At 37.9% G+C, this 13,229-nt stretch overlaps 1 protein-coding gene across 2 annotated transcripts in view; it reads right to left on the reverse strand.

Annotated features, from left to right (window-relative positions):
• Positions 1-3,190: 3,190 nt before the first annotated feature.
• Positions 3,191-13,229, reverse strand: part of TRPM7 (transient receptor potential cation channel subfamily M member 7) — a 52,052-nt gene continuing 42,013 nt past the window's right edge. The window contains exons 27-40 of one of the 2 annotated variants that reach the window (XM_058846435.1): positions 12,656-12,732; positions 11,821-11,880; positions 10,684-10,765; positions 10,249-10,319; positions 9,734-9,771; positions 8,729-8,754; positions 8,327-8,377; positions 8,179-8,244; positions 7,260-7,543; positions 6,823-6,905; positions 6,293-6,498; positions 5,226-5,277; positions 5,029-5,135; positions 3,191-4,727 (exon numbers count right to left, since the gene is read on the reverse strand). In XM_058846435.1, coding sequence (XP_058702418.1) covers positions 4,597-4,727; positions 5,029-5,135; positions 5,226-5,277; positions 6,293-6,498; positions 6,823-6,905; positions 7,260-7,543; positions 8,179-8,244; positions 8,327-8,377; positions 8,729-8,754; positions 9,734-9,771; positions 10,249-10,319; positions 10,684-10,765; positions 11,821-11,880; positions 12,656-12,732 — 1,334 coding nt within the window. In that variant the 3' untranslated portion in view covers positions 3,191-4,596. Of the gene's footprint in view, positions 4,728-5,028; positions 5,136-5,225; positions 5,278-6,292; positions 6,499-6,822; positions 6,906-7,259; positions 7,544-8,178; positions 8,245-8,326; positions 8,378-8,728; positions 8,870-9,733; positions 9,772-10,248; positions 10,320-10,683; positions 10,766-11,820; positions 11,881-12,655; positions 12,733-13,229 lie in introns of those variants that run through there. The other variant, XM_058846436.1, reaches the window with a different exon arrangement.

Genomic DNA, 13,229 nt, shown 5'->3' on the forward strand with positions numbered 1-13,229 from the left:
AATCCACAACAGTGGAAATCAAAAATGCTACAGTTTCTTCTTTAAAAATCACATTCGCATTTATTTTCATGAGGTTTATAGTGGTGAAGGCTCTTCATCTTCCCCACTAAGCTCTTTCCAGTATGGCAAGATACAACATTATGAGGTATTATTTAAACACCTGAGGTTTTAAGAGTTTTTCCTAAAATTCCATTCAGTCTTTTACTCCATACACAGTTACTCAAATACTACAACCACTTGTGAATAGCCGTCTTTAGGGCAAAATGCTTAGCAGTGCATATTACATTATATTTCATTGCCTCAGGGGTAATCAGTACTGATTATTTTCTAAAACCATAGGTTGCAATCCAGATGCTACTACAAACAGGTTGTTCTTCAGATTTGTGCTATAAAGTGTTGCTTAATTCACGTTAGGAAAATTTGAGTAGGTTTCTGGCTGCACAAGTCTGTCCTGGACCAAACTGTCCCTTTCCCCAGTCAGGCAGTCAAGAGGCTGAACACAGACCCTACACCACCCATGTGCTCACTGATGTTGCTCTTTTTTAGAGGCTGATGTTCTAATTTGAGGCAGGACAGAGAACTCTAAAACCACAGCAATCTCCATAGAGCAAAGATGAGTGGTGCCCCCTGTGTTCCATGCTGTCGCCCCGGCTATTCCTGCCCCAGCCCCTTGTGATGTCACTTGGTTACTCTGGGCAGGGAGTGCACCTGGTCAGACCTGCCTCCATCTCCTTCCACGTGCCAGCCAGAACAGAAGACCTTGGGAAGAGAGAGGCACCCACCCATTCCACTGAGCAGGGCACTTTGGCCCAACACACCTTTATCCATATTTGCTCATGCTTGTATTAGGATTTATTATTGCCATGCTCTGCTGGAAGTGATGACCGGGGGTGTTGACCATAAAAGGATGGAGCTACCTCAAAACATCATACTGAATTAGTTTCTTGGTGTTTTGAAGATTTTCCTGAGAGGGAAAAAAAAAGGTATGGCAGATGCCTTTTAGTTAGTTACGTTAATGCAGTTCATCTCTGAATTCCATATGCCACTGAAGAGCAGCAGTTTTTCGCTATTTAACAGACAACTTGGGAAATAACAAGTATTCACAGAAGAGGCCCATGAAATGGTTAAAAAAACCTCCTAATCATCTTACTTGTTAAACTTGAAGCAAATGATGTCTCTGGCACTCCTGGGACAGCTGTCACTGCTACTGACCCTTCAAAATCCAATTTAGTTTCATAAATGGAACTGGATATGTTTATTCCCACTTTTTGTGGAATCTGAATCAAGACTTTGACTTACTTTTTTAATGTATTATGTTATATAAATCCACATGGGTGCTACCTACTGCAAGCTCTGGGGCTGACAATTAACTTCCCATTACTCTCACCACAAAGTGGATTAGTGCAAGGAAAAGTGTTAATTGTGAAAAGAATTTTCAGAGGCTTTGTTACCTGTTAAAAGATCCTATTTTTTTCCCAACTGGTCTTTTAGGGATATTTAACATGAACTGTTACTACCAAGTCTCCAGCTGTAGTCTTTTTTAAATTCCTGCAGTGTTAAGAGTTATGGCATTAAGTGAGATGCAACCACAAAGAATTCAAGTGTAAGAAATCACTGTCACAGGCTTAGAAACCAAAGCCTTCCTTTTCCAAATCACAAAGCTGCTGAGCAGCAGCTAAAAAAAGAGCTGCCCAGGAGCTCTGTATTTTGCCACAATGCATTTGGGATTGGTTTTCTCTGAAATGTTTCACCACCTAAATACTGCAAGAAAGCAACAATGACTTTGGTGGATTAATTAAAAGTCTAAATTATGCAGTTTATTAATTTCCCTATATGAGAAATACTCTTTTAAATATCCTCCTAGTAGGAAATTCACTGAAGAATTTCAGATTTTCACTAAAAAATAATTAGTTTGTATTATAGTCCTGTATTTAAAAGTTAGGTTCTAAGAAGATATGCCAATTCTTTATTCTTGGATAGTTATCAGAAGTTCCAGTTCCATCACTTTCCTCCTTTTTGGTAATCTAAAGGAAATTTATAAGCTAAAGGATCACAACTCCTCCCTTTTTATAGAGCATTTCAAGACTGATGAGGTTTCAGCAGAGGAGTGACACTTGATGTTCTCAAGCAAATTGAATTACCTGGAATAGTTTCCATGTTGCTACTGCCCAACATCAGCAGGATGTGGCGCTGTCCAAACAGAGTCAGGCTGCTTTTTCAAACCAACTTGTTTTCTTCCTTTGCTACCAAAGGAGAGGCTACTTTCCCAATTCCTTCCCTAAAGGGTACTTGACATTTATTATTTTTTCCTGCAAGTATAAGGCAGATCACTTCTGAAAGTTACACATTCCTTCCCCCTCAGTTTAGACATACACTTCTCATGTCAATCAAGCTAAGTCACACAGAGTAAGCTACTGCTCATTCCAGGCAGATGTACAGAAATACAAACAGTGGTAACCACTCCAAGTCTTACAGGCATTTCCCAACCACATTTTTCCCTGTTGGTCTTGAAAAAGCTTCAGGCCTGAGTCACTGCAAGACTGAGCAGAAGGAGCACTCCCCATGATCACTCACACCCATCACAAGGTGGTCACATCTGTTTATTTTGCTAAGAAATGAGTCACAAGCAGAACTACCGAAGACCAGTACATCAAAAATAACTAAGAAAGAACTGTGCGTAGTTAAGTATGTGTCAAGACACAGTAAGTTTCCCAGCTTTTACTTACAATTTTCTCAAAATGTTTTTCTTCTTTCATACACTGAAATTTGGTGACATTTTCAAAACACTGAAGACTCCTCTAGAAATCTCTCAATTTGCAGAGTCAGTCATGCTTACAGGCTCAGTGCTGCTGTTATTTGGCATTAGAAAGGTGCAAGTACATCTTGAATATCTGCCCATTCCCTCCCAGCAACAGGAGGTGATGCAGCCAGGCGTCACTAAGAAGCAACTCCTAATTAAACATTGTGAAGAGCTATTTTTGACTCATTTACTCATTAATCCCCTCACATGTGTTTGACAACTATGACAGTTTTCACTTTTTTACCTCCCTAGTTTCTGGTCTTGGCCAAAGTTGTGATACCTCAAAGGCAAACAACTGCTTTGATCCAGCACAGCAATTTCTACTTTCCTGCATAAAGAATTACTTAAATACACCAAAATAACCTTTCAGACTGAGACAGAGAGCAAAAGTCTGTAAACAAGAATAAATTTATTTTAGATTCTTTAAAGATTTAATGATATACAAAATGTATACAGTATTATATCCTTATAACATTTTACCTTTCCCCATCAAACATAAAACACCATTTAAACAACTATTGTGTTCGTGCCTTAGGTCTGTATCTATAAGATACACTACTGAATAAAAAATTTATAGAGCTATATACTGCCCTTTTAATTAAAAATTACAAATTAGTACCTATGTAACAAAAAAAATCGCAGCATGAAACTTCAGTTGGACAACAGGTTCTTTTCTTGCTGAATGCTCAACAATATTTGGGACAGTTAAATTACATTTTATTGGCATGAAGGTGCATTGCAATCTCCCGTAGTTTACACAATGCTAATCCAATCCTAATCTCTCAAATAAGTACCACAAATAACATAACATTAAAGATGTTTTCTACACAATTTTAAATACATTTACAAGTTATGTGTACATTCGGTTTCAATATACTGGTTTTAGGAGATCTTTGGAAGGCAGAACTTCTGAAGCAGTCACTACATACGTACAAGGGAAAAAGCACTTCCAACTTGTGTTCTTACAAGGCAACTTATTTGGACCAGCACAAACTAATTCTTCTATTAAATATGATTATACCAGTCTATCATGGCTTTGTTACTATTTGACAGTGACTTGATAAAATTGAAATGTGTAAAACAAGAAATTTCATTATGCACAATTCAGGCTCTATTTCACGAAACAAAAACAACCAAGCCCAGTTTTACAGTTAAAGAAGCTGAAAGAATCCTGATTCAGGAGACTCTCTCTCTCTTTTGGAACAGACCAAGTTCCTACCTTCAACTTCAGTCTGTTGGCATCCTATATATGCCTCATTTGGCTCTGTCCTCTTCAAAAGGCCAGATTAAAAGACACCTGGTGAGAAAATATTAGTGGAACACTTCCGAAAACACTCTAAAAATACTCTGGCATTACAGAGGTAGGTGCTTTCTCCTGGTTTTGCTGATTGACAGCAAGACAAATGCCAGAAAGGCAAATGCTTTACCTTAAAACATCAACTACCAAAATCCTTTTGGTGGAAGGCATATTTCCCATCCCAGGACTACAGGAAGAAAATCCTCCACTAAACCAAAATAAAATAAAAAATAAAACTTTCTGCTTAAAAAGCCCCTTTAAAAACACATCTTAAATACTTGTCATTATTCCACCTTTAGAATGATCAGCTGCCACACTGCTCTGTAGATGGTTATCACAAGTCGTAAAATCCTTAGATTATGGACCAGCCAAAATTCCGCTTGTAAGACAATAATCCTTGTTTTGACAAGTCTTTCTTTTCATATAGTGAGGGAAAGATAAGTGACAACTTTGTGAGGTTCCATGAAGTTTGAACGAAGCCACTGAGTTGGTCACATCATCAGAGCATCAGACGAATAGAATTGGCCGGATCAGAATCTTTGGTGCAGCTTCCAGGCTGAATTGTCAATTCAGGGGCATCATCCTGAGGAAATATGATCTTGTCAGGTGTGTAATCGTTCCTCTTCAGATCTGTACAAACAGAAGAAAGTCGTAACTGTTACTATTTCTTGAGCTAGTAGAATGGGCATAAATGTCTAGCAAAATAATTGAATATGCAAATGCACTTATAAAGAGGAATTCCAGGATATGCACTGTCAAAAAAGTTGTTTTTTGTATGTTTTTATCAGAGGTGCAATCAGAAGCCTAAAGTCAAATTACAAAACTGCTGTTTATTACTTGTTCCACTTTCACAGCATGCCTCGACTATTTCATTACATATCATACAACATCTCATGACATGAGTGTCTCAGGAGGGTACTGGAGCTCTTACCAGGAAGTTTCAGTTTCCTGCAGCAGGAATTACAGTGGTGCTTTGCTCTGAAGTTTTTTATTGCATCCTCTCCCAAATTGGCTGGACCAAACACCATATCATATGACCTTAGAAACAAAGTGCACATGAACATCACTTGCATGTGTTCTCTTTCCAGTGAAAAGTTCACAATACTTTAAGTCTTTCTTTACCCTTACCTTTTTTCCCCAGCTTTTATCACAGAGGGATCTGTCAAATTTTCACCAACACCTTCAGACAGCACATGAAGAAAAAGTTAAATCTGATACACTTCTGATTACATAAATATATTAATATTAAAAAGCCTTGGAATCCTTAGCTATGACTTCTCAGCTTCTCCAAGAATAAAAACAGAAAAAACCCACAGCAAACCCAACCCAAACTATACATGATTCCTATCTTTAGAAAATTGCTCCTAAACAAGCACTTGGTACTTTTCAGATTTCTTCCATCTATTTTTTTTGCATTTCCTAGCTTGAGTTTTCACCCATGAGAAAAACCTATACAGTTCTCACTGACAGAATATCTGGCACACAGTTCAGGATAAAACCAGCTCACCATATTGGCACTATACAAATGTGCCAAAAAATAGTGTTTTTTAATGGCACATTTCTTTAGGAAAATATGTATATATTTAAATTCTCTGTGTTGCTGTAAGATTTAATACCATATTAGAACAACAAAGCTGGTGAAGGGTCTGGAGCACAGGTCCTGTGAGGAGCAGCTGAAGGAGCTGGGGATATTTATCCTGGAGAAGAAGAGGCTCAGGGGGGACCTCATCACTGCCTAGAACTATCTGAAAGGACACTGTAGCTGGGTGAGGGTCAGTTCCCAGCAACAGGACAAGAAAATGGCCTGAAGTTGCACTAGGGGAGGTTTAGGTTGGATATGAGGTAAAATATATTCACTGAAAAGGGTGCCAAGCACTGGAACAGCTGCCCAGGGTGGTGTTGCAGTCACCATCCCTGCAGGGATTTAAAAGCTGTTTAGGGGTGGCCCCCAGGCACATGGTGTGTGCTGGACTTGGCAGTGCTGGGTAAAGTTGGACTCCATGATCTTAGAAGTTCTTTCCAATCTTTATCATTATATGATTAGATAAGAAAATCACAGATCCAAACTAAGTAGAAGAAGAACTAAATAATGCTTGTTGTTTATTACAAACATAGAGATTCTTAGCAAAATACTATCAAAAGAAAAACCCACATTCACCTTGGTGCCAGTTCAAGTTTCTAAGTCAGGGCATTACCTTGCAGATCTAATACCAGGAGTTCTCCTCTTGTATACTCATATGTCCAGTGGCTGAAAGCCAGCATAACCTCCTCCAGCATGTTAGTTGGGATTATTTCATCACCATTATTGTTATTATATTTTCTAAACTCTCCAGTCATGCACTCTTCAACTGCAAACCACTGGCCAGCAGAGTGGCAATATAAGAGGAAAACTTCCAAGAACCTAGTAAAAAGTACACTTAATGAATATAGTTACAAAATAGAGATCTATCATTACTATTAGATTTTTATTTGATTTACTAACAATTTAAATACTTTTAAACTATTATACAAAGCCATTTAGATGATCACACTAGATTAGAATCAGTGCAGAAAATATCAATGGAAAATACTGCTGAGGACAATTCTGTTTGCCATATTCACAGCAATATTCCAAGTCATATCCACATCTGAGTATCTTAATATATTTGATGCACCTGTTAATAACCCTGTAGGCATTCCCCTGAGCCAAAGGCAAGCAATGTAATGGCAGTTTAAATACACTCACCTTGGAGAGTATGGGATGGATTTGGGCTTCATCTGGTTGAATGCAAAGGTCAGCTTCTGTGCTGCTCTCTGCTGCTGAATTTCCTGTGAGTCAAATCCACACTTCATTATGTAATTATTAGCTGCATTACAGAACAGGAAACAGCCTGTTCCTGCTCTCAGAAAACAGTAGGCAGGCAGTGGGAACAGTATCTATCTCCCCAAGACCGGGCAACAGATTACTTGCTTTTTAAATTATATCTGTATTGTAAGAATTTGAGCTCTTTGATTAAATAAGCCATGCTGGAGCAGAGTTTTTAACCCTTCTGCTCATACAGAAACCCAGACTAACTTTTTTCTTATTCTAGTAAGTATATACTAGTTTACGTGTGGGACAATGATTTCTGTTTAACATATAATGCCTGTTCATATTTAATAATTGATAAAGATAGAACTTACTCTCAAGCACAAGTGCAACACAGTGTCCTCCTTATAAATGCTTGACCAAGTATTCACAACTTCAGGAAGAAAAGACTTGATGATATAAAGATGTCCTGATTTCAGGATATCATATTCTGACCATGTGCATACAACTTTGAGAGCTCGACGTAAACCTCCTCCCATCTCCTCTTTACTTAAAAATTCAATTTTAGCACAGAGCCCCAGCTGTGACCAGGAGGACATGCTGTTGTTCAGGATACTGGGAGAACTTTCTTCAAGGCGATACACAGTGACTGGTTCACCTGCAGCGCAGCACACAAAGCAATCACTGAATTGAATTTTCCAAGTTTGAAATTAAAAGTACTGAAAACCCACCATTTCTTACAACAAGCTGAAGTATTAAGTCACTGCAGACATCTTGAATTACCAAAATTTAAACTGTCCAGTGGGATGACCCCTCTGCAGCTTTTTTCACTTTCACAGCTTTTTTCAGAGCTGCAAAATTTGTCCTCCTATTTAGACCTATTAATGACACTGTTCAAACAGCACTAAGAACACTGAATAAATGTTTACAGTTTAAACAAAAGACAACTTAAAGGAATCCTTCCAGAATAGCTTGTTATAAAACTGTTAGTACAATACTACCATCACTGTAACACCATTTCTGAGGACAACTATAATTAAATCTACATTTCATAATCAAGTGAGTTGCCCTAGAAAAGGTGTCATACTCACATATATTTCTGAGCATTCTAAGACACAGACTAGACTCCTTTTAGTTTATTAAGACTTCAGTTTCACACTTGCTGAGAGAAACTGTGAACTTTGCCTTGATCCTTCTATGTTAGAAGATCAAACCAAATTAGAATCCATATAAGGTTTGCTTTTCTTCCCCAAAAGACCACAGGGAACCAGCAACAAGAAATACAGTTCTTACCTCTTGGAGGCACAGGAGTGAATGGAATGCTCTGTGATAACCTCATCAGGTTATTTCTTTCTACAGCTAGAGGAAAATTACAGCATTTGTTGAAGGCTCTTATAAATCTCATTAAAAAGACAAACATTAGTTCATAAGAGGGACTGACCTGAGTAATAGTAATTGATATCCATGATAGGCTTGAAAGGAGAAGCAATGCCTGAAAAGAGATTAAGGAGAAAAAGGAAGAAAAAAAGAGATACTCTTGCTACTAATTTATGTAGTAATATACCACACACAAAGATCAACTGCCAAGTAACTACAGTTTGAAAAGGATCTGCTGTGAAGAAAATTAAATATTGCACTTAAGTCTTTAGTACCTCAGAGGAAAAAAATACAAATTGTAGTGCTTAATGCTAGGCTGTTTGTTTACAAAAAAAATAAAAAAATCACAGTCTTGTGTGTCCAATAAATTCCAAATTACCATCAATTAAATACATTCCCATATAAGACCCAAGGAGTTGGTTATATATAAAAAATCTCTCACCTTTAGAGCAGAAAGAAAACTTACCATTCAATGCATCTTCTTCTGATGGCCTGTGAAATTCCACAAAAACAAGTCATCTTCAAAACTTATTCTGTATTCCCTGATTTTGACATTTCATCCTAGGTCACCTTGTTAACCTCACAGTACCACTTTTATCCTGTTATCCTATTTTCCAAGGGCAGTTCAGGTTTCTTAATTACAAAATAGTAATGGAAAGCTGTTAAGTAATCTCATGTTTTTAGAGCTACACTTTAAATACCTCCAAGTCATGCACAACATAATGTAAAGTTTGCATCACAAGAGCTTATTCCCACAGAGGTGCTTTAATTAAAACCTGTTCACAACAGCTTACCCTTCTGTTATCAGATGAATAAGGTAATGGCTTTAACAGTTAACTTAGGGGGTAATTGTTAACGAGAGCAATGTCTGCATAATTTCAGAGGTGGTTACAATTTGAAAGGTTGGGTAAAGACCTTTGCCAGGAAGCGAGCTGCTCACTACGTGTCAACACAGTCATTTTCATGTTTTGCCCTCCAACATGTGACACCATAAATCTAAACAGAACCTGTTAAAGCATGATGAGAGCTCACCCATGAGCACCTGCAGCCCAGGGAGCCATCCAGTCCGGGGCTGTATCCCAAGAAGAGTGACCAGCAGGTAGATGGGCGTGATTCTGCCTCTCTGCTCTGCTGTGAGACCCCAGCTGGAGCACTGCTTCCATCTCTGGGGCCCCCAAGGTAAAAAGGACCCGTTGGAGAGAGCCCGGAGGAGACCACAAAGATACACTGAGGGCTGGAGTCCCTCTGCTCCAGAGACAGGCTGTGAGAGCCTTTCAACCCAAACCATTCTGTGACAATCCTATGATTCCAGTGAATACATTTGGTAATTTATTAGAAGAAAAAATCCAAACTTTTTGGGTTTTAGTCTCATTAAATGCAACTAAATACCACTATAGCCAAAGAAAACCAAAAAGAAAAACAGATCAAAATACAGCGATAAAATTGCTCCATTAGTAGAAAGGTTACTTACATTTGACTGCTATTTGAAGGTCTGCCTTGTAGCCAATCCTTTAAAACAAAGGAGAGGAAAAACAAAGAGGGCTTCAGTTTTGTAAGAAATCACAGTATATTCAGTTGGAGGTGGGATGGTAATGTGTTTTAAGCTCTTGGACTACAGCCTGTTTATTGGAAATAAACCAGGCTGTACTGAACTGCAGTTGAATGGAGAGACCCAAATACAACCGAGCAATGGTAACTACAATTAAAAGAATAAATAAGGCTCTATATTCACTACTGTTTATGGATTATATAAGTAATTCTTTTCCTTAAAAGAAAAGAATTTTGATTTTTTTCTACAAACAGAAAACAGCACAGATTTTCATAGTGAGAACATACACAACTTCTTCCCTTAGTGAAAACAGGTCTCCTGTTGCTTCCTAGAACAAGCAAGTCCACAAATCAGTATTATTTCTTTATCTGTTTCTTCTCCTTTACTTGTTCAGCTTCTAGTTCTGCTCAAAAATGTCACAAAAGGTTGATACAAACCGTCAGTAAGGCTGCTTTAGAGTCGACTTGCTGAGTATCTTCACTCGATGCTCTCCTGCTCTTGCTGTACACTACAAATGAAAGAGATTTGTAACTGGACAAAGAATGGCAGCTGTCACTGTCATCTGCTTCCTAACAGTGAGCAAATAGACAGCTTAACATACCTCTCATGAAACAAGCCTGACCCACAACTTTAAAAGAAGTTTGCAGTCCTAACTAGATCACTTTGCCTTTTACAACTCTGGCTGGCTGTGGCAAATACAAGGTAACAGAACTGAGCTGGCATGGCTAGAAGAAGCAGAAAATTCAAGTACTACAAACATGAAAATATTTCAAGATGATTTAACCACTTGTGTTTCCTTTCAATCCTCTTAGGATACCCATTAGCAAGGCAAGTTAGAGACATTAGGGGACCTGAACAGAGACCAGACTTACACTGCTCTGAGTGGGCTGTCAGAGGGTCAGTGAACCCACCACAAGAACTGGACTGTTGTAGACCACTGTCAGTTTGAAGACCCTACCAAAAAAAAAAAAAAAACAACAACTACATTTACCATCAGTCATCATTACCATTATTGCTTTCAACTACTACTCTTGGACCACAATCTATCTGCCCAGCTATTCTTTATAGGACTGGCCAGGACTCTTCAAAATTTCTGGATGTACTTCAAATACCTTACTGCACAGAAATGCACAAGTTGAGTGCATAAATTCAGCTAAAATGCTCTTCTCACAGTAGCCACCAGCTGTAACACTTTCAGGCACACATTAAAACTCCTGACCCACACCGGAAGAGTTCTTTGCATGGGAATGTTACAATAGGACACAACTACATAAACATCAATCACACTGTATCACCACAAGCACCATGTTCAGCTCATCTGCTTGGTGCCTTTGTTGCCGATCAACTCTTATGTAAGAATGTGGCTCTGTCAGAAACTAAATTTCAATTTGCAACCACTTAAAATAGCAACAAAATGTAGTAAACCCCTGCCACGTAAAAACCTATGTGTTATGAATGCAATTTCCTCATGGACATACTCCTTCATTGCAATTACACATTCTTGGAATATGTACCGAGGTGGTCAACTTCTGACAACAAAATTTATTTTTTTTTGCATAAAAGGAGAAAGGTGGTTTCATCACAAACTAGGAGTGAATGCAGTGGCATAGGGCTTACTCATAACTCCAGTGGTTACCTGAATAAAATGTAAACATTCATTGTGCCCTGCTTTTGATCCCTAAAATTGTAACAGTTAGGAAGTTGTTAGCACCCTTTTTCACCCTTCCCTTATTATTACACCCTTCTGTATTCTTACAGAATACACCCCACACACATAAACACATACACGGGCCTCTGTGTGTCCAAAATGAGTCTGTTATGTGTTGTTATGTGCATAACAACTATTTCTTTACATCCCTAAACACTAGAACCATTTAGACCTATGTCAAGGAGACATCCAGTTTACACATAATGAGGTAAGAACAGAGACCCATGTCTTTACTGGAAAGAATACTTTTAGTATCTATTGAAAAAAATGTCCCGTATAAATGGAAATTAACTTTACTTACTTGAAGTCTGGTTGTCTCTATACCCTCCAATATGGCTTTTTTGAAGTCTTCCTGTTGCTCCTATCAAGAAAAAAGTAAATTGTTAATAATAACACCAAAAAATCTGAGCCAAAAATACACACAAAAAGCTTTCTGGTCACACATTATACTCATTAAAAGGTTCAGAAGAAGCACTGTAAATGTCATAATGCAATTCTCAGGTGTATTCTCCCCTGAATGCACAACAGCTACATGGTGAAAATTAGTTTTCATATACATATATATATATACACACACACTGTAGTACTTGGAAGGCAGGTTTATGATGAATCACTTTTCCATGTTAGTAATTTTTATTATTCTTTAGGGAAACGGAAATTATTCATTTTAGTTTATGACAAGTTTTCTTGGAAGCATAATGAACAATTTTTTTCACTTTTGAAAACTATATACAGTCATCTTGCTCTATAAATTATAATGCACATCACTCTAGTCTTCCTAAAGGCTGATCTTGGAATTTATGAGTGTAAAACATTTAGTTAAACATTAATTATGGGATACTTAATTTTATCTCGATTCACAGTTGTAGTCATCTTAGCTTTCATAACCTCAGAGCTTGTTTATTCTTTCACTAGTATCCTATTATGAAGCAACAGCTCTTGATGGCAGTCAGGGTTGCATGAGTTTTCACAGGATTTTTTTTTAATCATGAAACAGATGCAAAGCGCAGTTTGCAAGGAATGTGTACATTTTTTGATTGTATTTGTTCTTAGACTTTTTCCAAACATACTGTGACGTTACAGTTTAAAAGAAAATGATCCCCATTAATGTAATTGACAAAGCCTTTCATGCTCACCTCAATATCAGCACTTCTTTCCTTCATTTTGCTGGCTGCCTCTTTGAACCGCTGTAGGTCCATGCTGTCTCTGTGACCTTTGACACAGTGAATTCAAAAAGAGTATTCAAAATCAAAGGCAACCTCCAATGTTCTGACCATGCCAACAGTCTGCATCACCATAGCAAAGGGTTACAAACCACCTAAGGTCTGTGTGCCTGTTTGTACTAGGAAAGACATTACAAACACGCTAAAGTAAAGATCAGTGTAACAATATCAAACTATTGCCTTTCCCGCACTGAGGTGTGGAGCACCACAATTCAAAAAGTAAAGCTAATATTTTAAATTTTTACTCAAGCGTATGCTCCTCACAGGAAAGGAACAAGGCCTGGATTACAGTACTTTTATGTATGCTTGACAAATGAAGAGAAAGTAGACAGTTTCCTGGAGGTAGCTTTTACAATATACCCTTCATCCTCCCAATTGCAAGAAATACCTTTCAGAATTTTCCCAAGCATGTGGCTTTATAATAATTTAAATCTACTCGGCTTCACAATTGAAACCTGCATGGTATCACAAGCGTTCTAAATTGTGG

Source organism: Poecile atricapillus, chromosome 11, assembly GCF_030490865.1.
Source record: "Poecile atricapillus isolate bPoeAtr1 chromosome 11, bPoeAtr1.hap1, whole genome shotgun sequence".
In the NCBI taxonomy this organism is placed as follows: domain Eukaryota; kingdom Metazoa; phylum Chordata; class Aves; order Passeriformes; family Paridae; genus Poecile; species Poecile atricapillus.